Genomic DNA, 20,047 nt, shown 5'->3' on the forward strand with positions numbered 1-20,047 from the left:
TCCGTGTATTCCAGATACAAGATATCACAGGCCGGTGTGCTTTTTGTATCAGTCCCAAGTGGCTGTGTCAGGAAAGAGATCTGACTGCTGCAAAATCAATAAGCAAATCAATGCGTTCTCGGCGACAGTTGATTTTGAATGATAGCATAGGTTACAAGGTGAGGAAATTTACATTTGCTCTCGCCGGACGGTTCATAACAACTATAAGAAAAACGATGATGCTCTGAAGATACATTTCACCATTTCCAAAATAAAAAAATCAATTCAATTAAAGAACTGTATTGTATTGAAATGTCAAAACGTCCCTGGCTTCTGTAAGGTAACAAGGGCCAGATAAAACGTATTGTATTTTAACAATAGCCAGCAATTGACGAGCGCCACAATCACACCGGGAGCGCTAAAGGACACCGACTTCTTGCTCTTCCTTTTGTGCTTAAAAGAAAGAAAAATCAATTACCGGAGAGCAGCGCATTTAAATTTGGTTTCATGTATCATCGTGATCAGCTGGATACCCTTAAGAAGTGACAGTTCCGATGCTATTTGAAAGAAAGTGGGAAGTCGGAGTCGGTGTTTTTAGCCTCCTCCACCTTCTTAGCGCCGTAGCATCCCACTGTGCAGCCGCATTGATCAAAAGTGGGTCAGACAGGGATATCGAACGGCCTTCAAAGACTTTCTGATTAGTTGGACGGTAACAGTGCGCACATTCGTCTTCCCATGGCAGTCCAGGCCACAGCCGCCCCGTCCCGTCCCCCCCGCCGCCCCTCCCCCACATCCACTGCACCGCGGATACACAACATTTAAAAGTAATTGAGATTGGCAATAACGGAACAATGGGAAAGCGCTATACAGGCAGCGGCGGACCTTGACAAAAGCTTCCAACTGGAGTCGTTAGCGTGCAAAGCTAATGCATGCAATCTACAATAATAATAATTTCATACTACATTACCTCACACTAGCAAAGCAACACAAATGATAACAGAAGGCTGCAGGCAATTCCATTAATTACAAAAAAGCCATGAAAACTAATGTAGCTTTGAAATTTTTGGGTATAGCTTCGGAAGCCGACCAGGTTCAAAAACTCTCAGAAAATTCTGTTCATTTTTCACAGCTGTGCTCAATATACAGGATTCTTTCTCGTACTTTCAAATTTGAGATCCGCACTTCAAATGTGTATCTAGATTCATTTAAAGAAGACATATTATGCTAAATTGACTTTTTAGAGCTTTTAACCACGTTGTAGTTGTTTCCCTTCATCATTTACTCACCTGAAGAAGCTGCCCAAAAGTCACTGACAGTTGAAAAAAAATGCCTAACTCTTTTGTCTCTAAATATTCTTCTTTTATTTTTCCAGAGCGTTTAGAACGATCCTTCCGACATTAATCTGAGCAAATACAGCACCGAGGAACGAACCCTCATTGTACAGTGGTACTTTGAGTCACATGGGTCAAATTTGACATTTTAATACCAGAGATGCCCCGAGCGTAAATGACTTTAAAGGAATAATAAGTGTTTTTCAAAGACAGGGGGCAGTATGTGATCTCCACAGACCTGACTCGTCCTGACTTCTTCCTGTGGGGCGATTTTAAAGAAAAGGTGTTTGTGAATAAACCTCAGACAATAAACAGCTTAAAAAGTAATTTTGAGAATCAAATAAGAGCCATAAGCCCGAAAATGCTTTAAATGTTATGTAAAGTGTGTTGGATCAGGCTGTTCAGGGCGAAAACAAAAAATGGTGGACACTTAAAAAACATTTTTAAAAACTAGGTCATTTTTACTTCCTCTAGTTTAAGTAGTGACAAGTTCAAGTTTAAGTGAACAATTATAATCGTATATATCGCCAAAAATCTCAGAAGGTTCATTTTACCTACTGTTAAAATTTGCTGAGTATAACAAAAGAATTATAGGAGCTATTGAAGATTTAAATGTGTCAGTGACTTTTGTATTTGGAGTGATTTGTTTGAATAATCTCTAATCACTTATTTTCAACACGCGTTATTGTCGATCAACTCCAGTTTTCACCGCCACCTCCAAACACCCACTACACTATATTTACTTCATTCTTCCGTGATATGAGTAGGATTCGGCAATTTTGTGTAGCGATTGTGTTACAAATGAAAAAACTCTGCTGCTTCCTAGCTTGATTTGCCGTTATCCATAGGAACTGCCGACTCTTTATTTATTCAGATATTTTATTAATGATAAATGTCATCATGTTCACACAATAATCAACAGATACGTAACGCCAAATATTTAAAATTTCCAGTTAAGATTATAGTCTCCAAAAAAAAATTCCAAAGAGGAGTTCAGATTTGTTGTGATGACGTCTAGAGCACGTGTCAAACTCAAGGCCCGGGGGCCAAATGCGGCCCGCCACGTCATTTTATGTGGCCCGCGAGAAGTTAAATTAAAAGGCGTCACTGTCATTTTATAAGTCTATGCTGCTTTAATGTGTGCACTGACAAACTAATGAGATTTTCCCAGCAAGTGAGAGAAATGAAGTGAGAAATATTTGCAAATAATCATCACAAAATGTTCATGAAGAGGAAAATTGTCAGCGTGGAAGGAAGTTGGAAGGAAGAAAGGTGAAGGTGAATACAAGTTTGTGCTTTGAGGAGAAAAACCTGTCTGTTTTTTGTGTTATGAGGCGGGGTCGGTACAGTCTACGTCGACATTCGGTTACATTTAGTGATATTTACACTGCCAGTTACTTCTGGACCTTCATAGCGGCCATTTTGCTGATGTGGCCCTCGGTGAAAATGAGTTTGACGCCCCCGGTTTAGTGGGACGTCAGCTCCCATTGGACACCTCAGTTTCAGTCGTTTTAAATGAATATTGTGATTTAAAAATGCGCAAATTAACATAACGATCCACGGGTGTCATAGATTAAAGCTATAGCGCAGACACAAGCACAATAGTTGTTCTTTAAAACAAATTATTTAGACATGTTACGAAAAAACAAACAAAACCTAAAAACATCTTGTAATTATGGAAATGGCTGCAATTGTGTCCTTATCAGATTTGTATAAGGTTAAACGGAGCTGACACGTCTGACCAGAAAAGCAATTGTTCGATTTGAGGAAGCTGTAATGAGTGCAAGGTCACATCTTAATTATGGCTTTTGGTTATGCTTACCACGAGATGTTTACAGATAACCATTTATGCTCGTCTGGAGTATCGATCGGGCGCAGGAGCCTAGGACGACGCATCACGACCTGAAAACATCTCAATACTGGCCACGAGATCTGATTCCATCTTTCAGACATGGACGTGTACGAAAAACGAGTAAACCTGACAATTTTAGTGAGTTTTACAAGTTAATTAAATAACATAATTGAGCAAATTGAGTAAATTTTCATAATTACCTTCCAAACCTCAAATTTAGTTTTGCGTATTCATGAAGCGTGAATATAATTTCCATTAACCAGCCTAAAATCGGATTGGGTTAAGCTGCAGCTGCAATTTTAGTGAACCAGATTTGCGTTTTGATTTAAGTGCAATATTTTTGTCCATAAACTGCCTGTATTTAATAGAGTTTTACACCATCTCCGGGCTCAGAACTTCTCCTTTTAGTTACGTTCATTTATCAGAGCGACATAAACGTAGCCCATTTGCTCTTGAGAATTTTGTGCCGAAATATACCGCATCATAGTATCATAAATCTTTAGCTAAGGATTCGAATGTTGTTGCAAATGTAAAGACTTTGATTTACGATGTTCATTTATTCACTCGAGCGAATACATTCTGGCTTATTGTTGCTGAAGACGAGAAAGATCCATGCTTGTTACCTTGAAACATGTGCAGGCTTGTTTTCTATTGATTTTACCTGTCGATGATGGCGCACATATCCAGACTGACATTCTCAAAAGCCCCCACGGTGCCTCTCTCCACTGCATGCAGATCGGCCGGCTGGTCGTCCACTAAGATGGCCTGCATACAGCCCTGGAAGGACCTCTGAGTGGGAGGGAATAGAGTCTGGAGGAAGTATCCTGAAAGACAGAAAGAAAAAAAGAAAAAGTGTGAAAATTAAGTGGAAAAATGAGTTTAAAAGGTCCAGTATTGCACAAAATGGACTCTTGTGACTTAAGCCATGTTATACTGTCATTACTTCATCAAAAACATACCTGGAGTTGTGTTTTTTTGTCTTTTGTTTGGTCTGTCTACATCTCCAAAACTCAAAATGCTCCACCTTGTGATGTCATGAGCTGGTAGTTTTCACGTTAACAGCTCTTTTTTTACCTTTAGTTCAGTAGAGATTGGCAATTTCAGGGCTAAAATTATCCAAATGATTCTAGTAAAGGTGTGCGGAGTTTAAAAACACAGTGGATCACTTCCTGTTTTACCACATGATGACATCACAAGGTGGAACAGAGTGTTTTCTGTTTGAGAGAAGCACTAAATATGCAGCCTAAACATGCAGAATTTGTGAGATAATCATGTGTAAATGAAACAAAACTCAACTCCAGGTCTGTTTGATAAGATGCAGTTGCTTTGCATGAAATGTTCCACTGTACAGCTTAAACTTTTCTCTTTTTTTTCCCCTCATGGAGACAAGCAGGAGACGCTACCAGGACAAATGACAGGTCAGATCTAAAAGAAACTCCACCCACAGTAAGAATTGACCAATAAAAACACCAGTCATTTAATAAAAGTTTAAGTTCAAGTTTAATGCTGCACTGTGGAGTATTCCAGGCAAAGAAAAGAACATCTCTATGGAAAAAAGCAGATGGCGACCGCTGCGCACAAGACGTTAAAATTCGACAAAGCACAAACAGATTAAAAATTGTAAGTTAAAAGAGTAATCAATGATTTCACCCTCTGAGAACGTCGCTGTGGTTTGATCCTCCACTTGAAAAGAGCACCATCAGCAGAAGCAGAAATCAAAGTTAACTACGACATCATCCTTGATAAGGCCGAGCGGAGCAGAGAGCCGCTGCGTCAAAGGCTCTTTACAGCCCATCCACGAGCCCATTAGCCTTCAGCTGAGACTAAGGCCACAACAACGCACAGAGGACATAGGCTTTACTATACGAACCTTTATGAGATACAAGAGGCAATGGGCCGTCCACAGCCAGCGCGGGGCCTTGGCTGAACAGGGACGAGGCAAGGACGAAACCAGCCTTAAGAAGCCAGTGCCTACTTTATGAAAATGTGCTAGCGCTCCAACAACTGTAAGTCCAACTGCTCGATTTATCTATTCCAGAAGGTCACACGCTTCCTTTGCTTTGTCGTCTTTACTGTGATCAAATGCTAATTACCAGCATCACATATAACAGTTTATAATAATAATAATAATAATAGAAGCATTTGTCCAGGAACTAAAACCCATTTTTGTGTATGTATATTTCTACAATTGCATGATACTACGATGCCCCTCGGGAGGTCGGTGCTTCCAAAGAGCTTTTGCATAGCACTAGTTATGAATGCACGGCTGGTCGACTTTTAAAAGGTCACACTAGATTGCTTTTATGCTGCATATATTGGACGATAGTAAACAAAGAGGGAATACTGATGAGATAAATTGCTGCTAATATCCTCAAAGGAACACGTATGTGCCGACACTACTAGACCTTTACCGCTGCGTGCACAAGTACAGCAGAAACGATGGAGAAATACTGTAAATGACTGTATGTACGGTCACACATACGCTATAGGATGGAGGATACAGGCGTTTTGAATTCGATCTTTGCCTGAAGCGAGCAGCTATAAAACACTACAGCTCAATGGCATCTCCATCACGCGGATGTTATAAGCCATCACAAGCTGCCGCGCGGCCATCCACCCCAAGGCCAAACCATCAAAGAGGCTTATTACACGGGGCATATGCGGACCCTCTCTGTGTGTATGGAGGACATAATTGTACTTTATGCCTGGGTGACTCGCCAGGCAAAAGGCGGAGAACACGTCGCTAAAAACGCGCTTGCGCTTTAGCCGCTGTGATTTCCATTTGCTCCCGAGAAGTTGCTCCTGTCACCGGTGCCATCTGCCTGTTGTGCTGTACACCTGTCTGCTGTCTGCACTCCGAGCGAGCTGCAGAGGAGAGGAATGAAACACGGGAACAGTCTGCGAACGGAGGAGACGGCAGCGGAGGAGTCACAGAAGATACAGCAGCCTTCTCTGTGGATGTAATGAGCAGGGGGAGTGAGGGACCAGGGAGGAGTGAAGCTTTGGAGGATATAGATTCGAGGCAAAGTGCTGCAAACAAAACTCTACTCATGTTTGCGGTGTTTTGGTAGAAGACGCTAATGAAGCCCACTTTACTTGATTTATAAGTTTGCAGATGGAGTCATAGTCATCAACTACCCAAACTTTTTCTCATTTATATTATGTTCAAGAAGTATAATTGGGTTTTCTTTCTTGTTAAAAAGCTTTGATTTGTCTAAAACGTGACAAATGTTAAATACAGCAGTTTTTAAAGTTACAAAATGAAAGCAAATTTACAGTGCAATGACTTCAGAATCATTACATTTGACGACTTTCTCTTTCTTTTATTCGATTTTTCATACAGTCCTTTAATTAATGAACCATATAGCTAAATAATAACGAGTTTCAAATCCCCATTAATGGTCCTGGCTCATTTTCTCAGCTCTCCCTCCTCCGTTCAGGGATGATGGGCAGAGCTCTCCTTACATCTGCTGCTCTGGTGCCACATCTGGACAGCAGCCAAAAGTGCTCAAAGGTACAAAATTAAACCAATACAAAAAGAACCTAATATGTAAATTAGACAATGGTTGCCAATGACAACGCCCATTTTAGAGATGTTTAGCGTTTTCTTTTATCTAGAACAACACAGTTTGATTAGCGGCTTTTGAAATGAACTACAGTGGTCCCTCGTTTATCACGGGGGTTACGTTCTAAAAATAACCCGCGTCGTCGTCAGTTTTATTTATTTTACAATTGTTCTCTATGTTTTTTTGCTGTAAAACCCCTCACCACACACTTTATACACTTTTCTCACACAGGCGTTAACATTGTCTCACATTTCTCTTTCGTTTAAACACTCTCCAAGTTCAAACCTTCGTAGGCGTCTTTGAACGTTTCATCGACATTGTGGGTTTTGTCGGGGAGAAAACAAATTGCAAACACACAGCACTTCAGAGTCACACTGCGATCCAACGTTTATGTAAATTTGTCTGAACACATTCTGTACTGTACAGGAGACACGGCACGGAGGAGACTGACAATGGACAATGGTCTACAGTCCAACAGCCAATCAGGACGCAGAACACAACGCACGTTCATACAATGTAAAAAAAAAAGGCATGCAAAACAGCAAGGTCGCAAAAGGTGAACAGCGATATAGCGAGGGACAATTGTAAATCTTTATATTTTGTGACAGTAGCTCAGTTGTATCTGTTTATCTCGATAGTGGGATCCAAACTGGCAACCTTCAGATCAACATCATTGGTCAAGGGGTTAGATCCACTGACTCGCAGGTTGACTGTGCGATTCCAGCTCCCGCGGATGAATGCTGCTGCTGTTGTTGTTGCGTCCTTGGTCGGCCTGTCACAAAGCACGATGGTTACGCACCAGTCGTGTTTTGACCTTGCCTCCGCTTACGCAGATCCACCCACCAGTTGAGCCGCACCTGGTCCAGCAATCAACTGGGGAAAAAAAGCCTGGAGCGCGCACCACATCAGCGACCAGTGGGGTTGTTTAATTTGTATTCACTTTTGAACAATATTTTTGTAAGAATAAATTTACTTTTTGACCTCATCTCCACGCTCCCGTTTTGTTCTACACCGGTTTTAACATCATTTCGTTGCGTGCCACCACCCCAGGACCAAGTGGCACGTAACAATGATATATCGCTGCAGAGAAATGTTGAGATAAACTTATATTAAAACTACTTTAGGACATTAATTAAGATAATCCCAGTAAATCATGTTTAAATAGACTTTAAATAGCAGAATGTACCAATATTTAGCCGTAAAAGGGACTTCTTCACACGTTTACAGCTCAAATCTTATCATATTACAACAAAAATACCCCAAATCTCCCATTTCGTAAAGAAAAAGTACTCACCCCAAAATATATAGTCCCAGCTTTCATATACTGAACAATAAGTCGACTGTAATTATCGTAACAGGCCTAGTCCTTGGGCAAGACGCTTAACCCACCTCGTCCCCCAGAGTCTGCGTACACTGGTGTATGAATGTGTGTGTGAAGTGCTTTTAGAGCCTCAAGGATAGAAAAGCGCTATATAAAAAGTGACCATTTGCCATTGAAATCTAAGAATAAAGCGTACTCCTAGTTTCGGTATTTTTATAACTTTCAAACATAACTTTATACAATAAGCCACCAACTGATAACCAGCAACATTTTTCAGAATTTGGACGCTAATGCCAATGCCTAAAATCCATCAAACTCTTAAAGGGAATGACATCTCCGGTCATTATCTCGTGTCCTTTATCCACGTCGGTACCGTAACCATGAAAAGAACGCCTCTTTAAAAAACCATGACGACACGGCGTGCAGTCGCAGGCACCTTGAAGCGCTGACGGCTCAAGTACACGCATCAAATCCGCACAAAAACGCCCCTCTCTTTTCAAGGGAAACAGGCTGTGTGATAAATGTGTCTCTCAAAATCTCACGTCTAACTCATCACGACCTTTAAGAGGGAAAAAAAAAAAGGTCCATATGTAGCGTCGGGTCTGTGCGTTATAAAACCACGTGGGTGTTCGTCTGAGATCATATAATCCAGATTCTTATTTCATTATTGCGTAAAAAGAACACGGTGACATTTGAATGAGAAAAAAACACATTATATGGAAAATATACAGGTCTGAGACAGTTATGATCTCTTTATTTGTTGTGAATTATCTGCCTGCGCCAACTCCTTCCCTCTATCCATAAATCTCCCCTTTGGTCTTGGACAAACAAATATATTTCTCAGGTAGCTGGGCGATGAATCAAATTTTAATTTTTTTGCAGTCGTGTCTAATCGTTAATTATGAGGTTTTTAATCTAGAGGTTCACTGTCCGTAAAAGTTTTGGAGCATATTTCAGATTTTGGAGGAATAAATGTGATTATTTTTGTGTTAAATGGCAGTGATGATGTTGTATTGTTACTGAAGCGGAGTGCAGCCGAAACTACAAGGTATGAAATAAGTAGAGGTTTGTATGTAAGAATCTTAAGTGTAATTATAACAGAAGACCTAATGAACCCAATTAGACTAATATTTTAAGAAATTTTTTTATCTGTTTTTGAAAAAATAAAAAAAGAACATTGAATCAAATAGAGATGGGCTGATATGTAAAAAAAAATCCCTAAAAATCCATTATCATTACTTTTTATTAAGTACAAACTGATCCACACTGACCCACCACCTTTGAGTCCAATCCATAAACTTTAGATACACTGCCTGGCCAAAAAGAAGTCGCCACCTGGATTTATCTAAGCAAATATGTTGGTGTTGCTGCTGTTGGTCTGGTCGAGGTTCAGCAGAATGAGGTCAGCTGACACCTGAATATACTGAATGACCAGGTTATTCCATCAATGGATTTTTTCTTCCCTGATGACACGGGCATATTCCAAGATGACAATGCCAGGATTCATCGGGCTCAAATTGTGACAGAGTGGATCAGGAGCATGAGACGTCATTTTCACACATGGATTGTCCACCACAGAGTCCAGACCTTAACCCCATTGAGATTCTTTGGGATGAGCTGGAGAAGCTTTGAGCAGCGTCAGACTCGACCATCATCAATGCAACATCTTGGTGAAAAATTAACGCAACACTGGATGGAAATAAATCTTGTGACGTTGCAGAAGCGAAATCGAAACAATGCCACATGAATGGGCGCCGTAATCAAAGCTAAAGGCGGTCTAACCAAATACTAAAGTGTGTCACCTTTTTTGGCCAGGAAGTGTATAAATGAACATAGCCAATGCACTAGACGCTGCGTTCCAAATAGGAAGTGATCATGGGGGCGCGTCCGGCTCCATCGACTCTTTACATGGAGAAATTGTCACCCCTCTCGCTGTAATTTTCGTATTTTGGTCTTAAAATGTTCGTCTTAACCCGCTCTGATGTGATCCTCATGATTTTATTTTGCTATTTTGCCAGTGATTCAAAATATGAACATTAATAAACAGACAAATCAGGCGCTTTCTTTCCCCGAGGTCGCTCCCGTTAGCGTTAGCAACAGGTTTGACTGACAGTGTTGCTAAGCACCCACTCCCTGCTAAACCAGTGGTGCGAGCGGTACCTTCTACAGCCTCGCTCGGATTGGCTCTTTGGTTGCTATGATACTCGCCATCGGAATTTCAAATGTGGAACTTGGCTATGAATTAGCCGCTATAACTGCTAGCCACGATTAGCTTAATTTGACTGGAGCTGAATGCACTCAGTCCACTTCTTTACACAGTCTATGTTCCTGTCTCCAAATAATAGATAAAACAAAAATAATTTAATTTAGAAGGAAAACAACAAAAACAATATTTAAAAAAAACAAAAAAAACGAAGGCAGAACATCCAATTAAAAATGTAACTCTTGAATCGTCAAATCGAGTTAAACTAGCTAACAAGGCCCAGAGAACCAAAATAAACGATTAAATTTGAACAGGCTTTATTGTAACTAATTAATTCCTGCTGCTCGTTAGGAGAACTTTTGTTTATCTGTACAAGAGCAGCGTGACTCCATGGCCTGTTTGCGTGAATGAAGAATCCAATCTGTGTCAGTCATGTGTCAGTCACTTATTAATTTCTTTAAGCTCAGGGTTACGTTTTAGGAAGCGCTCTCCGTTAAATGGGTTTTGGGTTCTGCAGGCTGCTCCCAAAACCCAACACAGAGGGGTGGAGATGAGACGAAAATAAGACCGCGGCAGGGAAGGAATAATAAAACAAATTGGAAACATAAAGATAAGGTAAGCGGCATTGGGAGAATATAGGACCTCCAGTTTCAACGCAAAAGTAAAAATGTTTGGATTTACTAAAGGGAGGAGATGAAGTTGAGAAATCTTATATATTAACCATAGACTGTGTACATGAATGGACATAGCTAACGTGCTAGCCGCTGCTTTCCAAATAGGAAGTGATCATGAGCGCACTTCCGCTCCATCAACCCTGGCTCCAGTTCACTTTCCATTGAAAAACTGTGTCCCCTCTTTCTGTAACTGCTGCTGTCAGTCTTGTCATTTTGGTCTTAAAATGTTCCCATCAAACTCTACATGATCCTGGTGTTTTTATTTCGCTATTTTGCCATTAAATCAAGATATAAACATTAATAACAGATAAATCAGGCGCCTTCTTTCCCCAACGTCACTCCTGCTAGCGTTAGCAACAGGTTTGATTGATTGACAGCGTTGCTAAGCGCCCGTTCCCTCCAAAACCAGCAGTGTGGGCGGGAAGGGGCGTTACCTTCAACAGCCTCACTCCCGATTGGCTCTTTGGTTGCTATGATACTCGCAGATATTGAACTCCGCTCCAAATTGAGCTTCATTTGACTGGAGTCGACGCTGTAGGTGACGTCACGCTCACTTTGTTAATATCATAGATTGTATAAAGAAGTGTACCGAGATCCCACATTAAGGAAGTTGTTTGAGGCAGGGCATCTGGCATAAAACTGATGGTACAACTCTGATGTTATTCTAGAGCAGGGGCCACATCAGCTAAATGGCTGCTCTCAAAGGGCCAGATGTAAAGATAAGACAGTATAAATGTAACCAAATGTATTTAAAATAAATGTAACTATAGATTAATCTTGTTGTTTCTGTATTTATTACTTATTCAAGTTACAAATATTGCATATGAATTTGCATAGATATGAAAAAATGTCTAACTGTGCATCTCCTGATAAACTGATATTTTAAGACAGTCATACATTTTAATTTACCTTGTCACGGGCCACATAAAATGATGTGCAGGGCCACATTTGGCCCCCGGGCCTTGAGTTTGACACATGTGTTCTAGAGGATACGGAGGAATTGCTTCACCAAGGCCACTTAATACAAATATTCCCTGCTGGTTGCATTATTTCAACTTTAAAAGGGCATTCAAACCCCCCACTGTCCCATAACACTGTCCATTCTCTTGGATCATGACACATAATGGCCGGAGCAAAATCACCCGTTTGACTCACGCTGACTGCTTTTAATTCTCCTCATTACAAACATGCCAGCAGAAGCCGTGAGTCACATCTCCATGGCGTTTGTGTTTATACAACACTTAAAACTGTGTTGGTTGAATAATAAAATCTTCACATAAAGAGCCAGTTAAAATACATTCAAAGAAACAATACACAGCTTATTTAATATTAAAAATAATAATCCTGCAATGTTCCACTAAGACTTTTAACTTATTTTACATTTATTTAGTTAAAGGTTTTTATATTTCTGCAAAAAAAACAACAAAAAAAACAACAAAAAACAAGCTGTAAGACGGCTCAACTCTCTATAAATCCGTCCTGTAATTGGGCTTGATGGTGACACCTGCTTGTCCATGGAGATCAATACGTTTAATGCCATACTGCGGGACATTCTCCAGCTCCACCTGATATCGATTTTGCGGAAAAGCTGCGTCGCCGCTTTATTTACACCCTACCAAACGCAGAAGGCTCACCGCGCAAAGTCTCTGCACAACAGTCTGTATAATAAAACGCAAAAACACATAAACCATTTGAATATTCACTAATTGCGTTCAACACTGGGCAGTTTTACTTACACGGGAAAGCTGCTGATGGAGCAGAGTGGAGCTTAATGCGCTTGGCCTCTCTGACTCATCAGACTGAGCCATCACACAGAGTAATTGAGGCCAAGCTAAAGGCTAAACTAGCTTTTGTACACTCGCTATAGTATTCCGTTACCTCCTACATGGATGGAATTAGCTCGTCACTTTGACAAAGCTGAGGAAATATGGAAAAGTGCGGGATGTAATGAGGACTAATGGAACGCACGTACGGTGAAAAGCCTACACGTTTAGATGGAATATAATGATGTCAAGGTCAACCGCTGAACTGTTGCTCTAGGAATGCACGGAATAATTACAAACAAGTAGAAAATTTATTAAAAAAGACGCCACGGCAGGATGGTACAAAGTGACTCCGTATTTGAGGATTTTACATTTCAAAAACACACAAATGCTCACGATTCACACACACGCTCATGCAGCTACGTACGGTGGGAGCTGGAATCGCACCGCCAACCTGTGAATCAGTGGATCTGACCAATCAACCGGTGACGTTTATGTCAAGAGCGGGATTTGAACCGACAACCTTCAGAACAATGGACAAACGCTCTACCAACTGAGCTTCTGTCGCCCTTTAACTATATATTTTTATATTTTATGATCACTCAAATCTATAAAACATTTGTATTAGGCTGTTTAGAGACGTAAATAAAATATCCGCTGTTCTATAACACATTAGAAAGGTGTAGAAAATGTATTTAAAAACAAACGTGTTTCGAAAGTCTTGCATCGCCTGTGGCCTTCATACTTTTGTTTACCACAGACTGACTTGTTCCGTGTATCTTGGCATTTGTTAAGTCCAGCCACATTTACATGAACAACAGCAGCACGAAGTAAAAGTATAAGTCGGAAAAGTATAAGTTGCACCAAAAAAATGCATAATAATGAAAAAAAAAAGTCACATATACATCGCATCTGAGTATAAGTCGCAGCTCTGGCCAAACTATGAAAAAAAAGTGCAACTTATAGTGACGAAAATACTGTACATTGGTCTCTTATGTTATATTAGAGTCTATTTTTAGTTTATTTTTAAGCCTACTAGTCTATCTTTTAAATTATTTTAAGCTATTTATCCATTATCTTGTTTTATTGCATGTACCATTTTCCTTCTGTTCTTTAACTGTGCGGTGCAATACTGGAATTTCCCCACTGTGGGACTAATAAAGGCAGATCTTATCTTATCTTGTTTATCGCGGGGGTCACGTTCTAAAAAATAACCTGCAATAGGCGAAATCCGCGAAGTATCAGCTTTATTTTTTACAATTATTCTCTATGTTTTTTGCTGTAAAACCCCTCACCACACACTTTATACACTTTTCTCACACAGGCGTTAACATTTTCTCACATTTCTCGCTCGTTTAAACTCTCTCAAAGTTCAAACCTTCGTAGGCGCCTTTGTCGGTGCAGAACGTTTCATCGACATTGTGGGTTTGGTCGGGGAGAAAACAAATTGCAAACGTACAGCACTTCAGAGTCACACTGCGGTACAACGTTTATGTAAATTTGTCTGAAAACATTGTGTACTGTACAGGAGACACGGTACGGAGGAGGACAACTGTATACTGCCTATTATACTGTACACACATTTGTATAATTCCTTCTCCTTCCTTTGTGTAACGTACCAGGTGCAAACACACGTCTCTTTAAATACTCGCTCTCTACAGCTGATGTTTGTCTGCCGGTTCCTGTCCGTCTCCAACATGTATCAGAGGTAAACACTTTGCTCAAATCGTTTCCTACCTGCCACTACGGATTCCACACTCAGCTTACCCAGATCGATAAATCATCAATCAGATCAAAACAGAGAAGAGGAGAGAAGAGAAGAAGAGAGAGGTGCAGAAAACCAATATGGCAGATTGGAAAGTTGAAGAAAGTTTTTGAAAGAAGCGATTCTTTAAGATTTAATGACTCCTGTACTATGCATTTACTTATTGACTTGGCGTTTTGCAGAGTAATGAAAACACTCACTAAAATATCCAAGTCTGAAACGCTGGGGATTCTTTGTCATTCTCGAAAAAGCGGTTTTGTATAATCGTCACATTAAGACAAACTTGATACATACATAAAAAACTTGATACATACATAAAAAGTCACGGGAGAAGCATAAGAGGTTTTCACTCGGCACAGATTAAGATGGACAACGGAGAGAAGAAGTCTGCATGTGTCTGACACGCTCTCATCCCTCACTCGCACAACAGAAGGATTCATGTTTAAGGAGTTCAGTTTAGACAGAGAGAGACAGAGAGATAGAGACAGAGAGAGAGAGACAGAGAGGAGTGTGACAGAGATACAAAAAGCAAGAGACGGAGAGAAAGAGACAGAGAGAGTGTAGAGGGGGTGCGAGAGACACAGAGATACAGAAAAAACAGAGATGCAGAGATACAGAGAGACAGAGTGTAGAGGAGAGTGCAAGAGAGATACAGAAAGCAAAAGACAGAGAGAGAGAGACAGGGTTAGGGTTAGGGTTAGGGTTAGACAGGGTGTAGAGGAGAGTGCGAAAGAGAAAGATACAGAAAGCAAAAGACAGAGAGAGAGACAGGGTGTAGAGGAGAGTGCGAGAGAAAAAGATACAGAAAGCAAAAGACAGAGAGAGAGAGAGACAGAGTGTAGAGGAGAGAGAGAGAGAGAGAGAGAGAGAGAGAGAGATACAGAAAAAACAGATGCAGAGATACGGAGAGAGAGAGAGACAGAGTGTAGAGGAGAGTGGGAGAGAGAGAGAGAGATACAGAAAGCAAGAGAAAGAGAGAGAGAGAGAGAGAGTGTAGAGGGGATGTAAGAGACAGATACAGAGATACAGAAAGCCAGAGAGAGAGGGGTAGAGAAATGGTTTCATGTTTAGGGAGGAGGTTCAGTTTAGACAGAGAGAGAGAGACACAGAGTGTAGAGAGGGGTGCAAGAGTGAGAGAAAGAGAGATAAAGAGAAAAGGAGAGACAGAGAGAAAAAAGGGAATGAGACAGAGAGACAGGGTGTAGAGGGGGGTGTGAGAAAGAGGGATGCAGAGATGGATGCAGAGATGGATACAGAGAAAGACAGCGAGAGGAGGAGAGGGAGAGATATAAAAAGAGTAGAAAAGGAGGCAAGTAAGTAGAAGGGTAAGAGAGAGCGAGAGAGAGACAGACAGAGAGAATAGAGGGAATGAGACAGAGAGAGAGAGGTAGAGGTTGAGGAAGACAGAGAGAAAGAGTAGAAATAGTGGTAGTAAAGGAGATAAGAGAGTAGAGGGGTAAGAGGAAGAGAGCGATAAAGACAGAGAAAGAAGCAGACAGAGAGAGAGAAGGAGTGAGCCAGAGAGGTAGAGTGTGAGAGAGAGAGAGTAGACGGGGTGAAAGAGACAGACAGAGAGGATTTCATGTGAATAGTCCTTTATATAGTCCAGGGTTTAACCAGGTTTAGTTCAGTCCTGGATTTAAGAGAGACAAAGTAGAGAGGGAGAGACAGAGAGTGAAAGTGAGTGTAGGGGGTATGAGAAAGAGGAGAGGGGTATGAGAGAGAGTGGGGGGGTGAGAGCTAGAGTAGAGGGGGGTGAGAGAGGAGGCGGGTGCTGCAGAGATCCGTCTCACTCAGCGGCTGTTATGTCATCCAGGTGCCAGCTCACATCCAGACACTGTCTTCCATCATTAACCTCGGCGTCGCCCCAATTCAGACGGACCAGGCGTCCAACTGTACGAAGCAGTGATGCAACACCGCGACGCCACTCTGCTCACGCGTTCATCTAAAACAGACACCTCACTAACAACTACGTTTGCGTCGAACAATATCCACTTCATATTCACACTTTTATTTATTTATTTCAAAACAACTTCTCTCTGCATTTGTTGGATTGTAGAGGGAAATTGTGACGCCATTCATTCAAAAAGCAATAACCCAAGACGCTGACTCAATGTTACACTGGAAACATCTGTTAAATGGCTGAATTTATTTAAGAGTTTCGCACCATCGCTGCCTCCCAAACTGCTTTGCATCAAGTATCCATTTCACCCATCTGTTTTCTGAAACTATCACTCACGGAACAGAGTCAGCGTCTTAGGAGTGAGATACTGATCAGAGTCTTGCACAAGGGCACTTTGGCAATAAGAATCTAACCGCTGACGATTCCTTTAGGCCGTGATGTACCGTCTCCATCCACTCAACAATCTGAATACAAATATTTGTGTTATACTAAACCAGATTGTTCCTATAGCTCATCTGCGCGAATTTCAAGCTAGCTCCTGCCTTTTGAACCTAAATATCTTTACAGTCTTGCTCAAGGGCAATTTGGCAATGAGAATCTAACCGCTGACGATTCCTTTAAGCCGTGAAATACCTTTTCCGACAATTATTCAATAAAATACATGTGCAGGGGCGTCGAACTGGGGGAATAAAGAGTACGGTTTACTCGGGGCCCAGTGCGTAAAGGGCCCCCCACAAACTCTGTAAAATAGATTTTTCGTGAGACAATATGTAGTTCAGGACTCCCCCTAGGGCCCAGAATTCGGTGCTACACCCCTGTACATTTGTTTATACCAAACCAGATCCCAAAAGCTCGCCTGTGCTAGTTTCAAGCTAGCTCCTGCCTTTTGAACTTAAATATCTTTACAGTCTTACTCAACGACACTTTGGCGAAGAGAGAATCTAACCGCTGACGATTCCTTTAAGCCGTGATATGCCTTTTCCGACCCCTATTCAACAAACTGAATAGAGTACATGCATTTACAGGGGTGTCGGACTGGGGGGGGGTAAGGAGTGTGGTTTACCCGGGGCCCAGTGCAGTAAGGAGCCCCCCCACAAACTCTGTAAAATTTTTTTTTTTTTTTTTTTGAGACAATATGTAGTGCAGGACTCCCCCTAGGGCCCAGAATTCAGTGCTACACCCCTGTACATTTGTGTTATACCAAACGAGATCCCTAAAGCTCGCCTGTGCTAATTTCAAGCTAGCTCCAGGGGCCCAGTGCAGGGAGAGGCCCCCCACAAACTCTGTAAAATAGGTTTTTCGCGAGACAATATGTAGTGCAGGACTCCCCCTAGGGCTCAGAATTCGGTGCTACACCCCTGTACATTTGCGTTACACCAAACCAGATCCCAAAAGCTCGCCTGTGCAGATTTCAAGCTAGCTCCTGCCTTTTGAACTTAACAAAATGAGACTGTAAACTTGAGGCCACGGGATCCAACAACAAACATAAAAGGTATCATGACTTATTCATCGCAGAAACAGTTATGCAAGAACGCAGCAGTTTGGGGCACAGTTTGGGGAACAGCTGATTAAAAGAGTTTTGCGTTTGTGCCAGTTCAGTTTTGGTAGCGCCTTACCTCCGAGGTGATAGGTCCCTCCCGTAGTGATGCTGAGGGGCGAGGAAGAGCGCACCGCCGAAGCTTCCTCTCCGTTTACGGTCAGCATGGCGAAGTTCTCCTTGGCAACCAGGCGAATGCTGTGCCACTGGCCGTCGTTGAGGCCCGATCCTGCACAGAGCAAAAATAACACAAAAACGCTGTCAGCCTAAGCGAGTATCAAAGCACCTCTTGAAGTTAACCGGGGTGACAATGGGACTAATGCATTTTCAATCAGAGAGGAGCATAAAGTGGGCGGTGATGAGAGCAAACAAACTGCGTTCTACTGTACATGTTTACATTACCGACAAAGTGCTGTTTTCATGGGAATGATGCTCCCCGGCTGTGCCTCTGTGTCACGTCTGTATTTATGTTCTGCCATTGCCTTCGGGGTGAGTTTAGAAACACTCAATACTGAATTTAAATGTGTTCAAGGTTCCTTTTACGTGCGCTTTCATATGTATGCCCCCTGCCTGTCTTTCATTTTTTAGTAAAGAGTGTTTTTGCCAGTCTCTTCGCCCTCATGTCCTAACGTCATTACCCCTGAGAGCACCCAGACACAGACAGCTGATAGAAAGAATCTGAAAGTGTGGACCTTGTGACTAACTTTCAATAGTCCAGGGAGTACCTTTGGCCCTCAGTTCTATACATTGTTAGTTCTTTGTATAACGTCCTGGATTTGACCGGGTTTAGTTCAGTCCTGGTTTTGTCCTGTTAAGTCATGTTTAAGACTAAGGGTGGGCAATATTAACAATTAAAACACTTTTTTTTGGTTATCTGGATGACAAGTTACAGACATTATTATCACACATGCTCTAAATGTGTCTTTTGTTAATGTTCAAGCATTACGTAACACGTGAACGGGGAGTCAAATGAACCAAAAAAGGAGCAGAAGTATCAGTTTATACTCCTAGTTTAAATATTACATGGAAGCGCGTCATATTTTTATTCTTAAGATGTTTATTTGGCGGCCTAGTTATATTATAGACCAGGGTTGGGCAAAGCTTTTGACAAATGGGCCACAATGGGTTCTAAAATTTGACAGAGAAGCCAGGCCAGGTTGTGTATATTTTTATATTACATTAAAGATTTGGCCTGTAACATGTAGCAAAGTATGAATATGGAAGGCTCATTGTACAAATTGTTTTCCAAATGCATTCTTTTAAAAACTCATCTTCAGTATTAAACACTCAGCGCTCACTATCCACTTTCCTTTTCTTTGATAAACTAATTTTTGCTGAAGGGCTGATAAGAGAATAAGAGTAATACAGCTGAAGTGCGCCATAATTTGGTCACGTTCGGTGGGCCGGATTAATAAACCCAGTGGGCCGTATGTGGCCCCCGCGTCGTAGTTTGCCCACCCCTGTTATAAACAATATACTTTACCAAATATATCACTCAATATGCATTTTTTTCCGATACATCTCCCACTTCTAGTTACGACCTGATCATAGACTGTATGTAGACGTGGACGAAGTGAGTGTGACGTCACCCATAGCGCTCAGCTCCAGTCAAATGAAGCTCATCAGGGCTAGCAGTTATAAGGGCAAATTTGGAGTCGAGTTACATATTTTTTGACTGGGAGTATCATAGCAACCAAACAGCCAATCTGGAGCGAACCTGTTGAGCATTGGTAACAGTCCTTAGTGCCTGCGCCGCTGGTTTGACAGGGGGCTCAAACCTGTAGCTAACGCTAGCGGGAGCGATTCCGGTGAAAGAATGCGCCTGATTTGACAGTTATTAATGTTCATATTTTGATTTACGGACACAATTGCCAAATAAAAACCCCAGGATCACGTAAAGCAAGTTAATACAAACATTCAGAGACCAACCTCTATGGAGCTGATTCACTCCTAGTTTAGTCCTGGCTACGATCTGGTTTAGTCCTTGTTTAGACCCTGTTTCTTCCTGGTTTCCTCCTGCTTTAGTTATATTTTCATCTGCACTCCTCTCATTCTGAGCTCTGAGTGCAGTCGGCAGTCTCCAGACCCCTATGTCTCAACTCCATTAACTCCGAGAGAACCCTGTTTGCATCTGTGTAGCGGAGAAGCGCGGC

The 20,047-nt window shown here is 41.6% G+C and overlaps 1 protein-coding gene across 1 annotated transcript in view; it reads right to left on the bottom strand.

The window, feature by feature from the left end:
• Positions 1–20,047, bottom strand: part of cntnap2a (contactin associated protein 2a) — a 488,742-nt gene that overhangs the window by 178,431 nt on the left and 290,264 nt on the right. Inside the window, exons 10-11 of the mRNA XM_033985829.2 lie at positions 17,974–18,123; positions 3,824–3,986 (exon numbers count right to left, since the gene is read on the bottom strand). Coding sequence (XP_033841720.1) covers positions 3,824–3,986; positions 17,974–18,123 — 313 coding nt within the window. The remainder of the gene's footprint in view (positions 1–3,823; positions 3,987–17,973; positions 18,124–20,047) is intronic.

This window comes from Periophthalmus magnuspinnatus, chromosome 20, assembly GCF_009829125.3.
Source record: "Periophthalmus magnuspinnatus isolate fPerMag1 chromosome 20, fPerMag1.2.pri, whole genome shotgun sequence".
Classification (NCBI taxonomy): domain Eukaryota; kingdom Metazoa; phylum Chordata; class Actinopteri; order Gobiiformes; family Gobiidae; genus Periophthalmus; species Periophthalmus magnuspinnatus.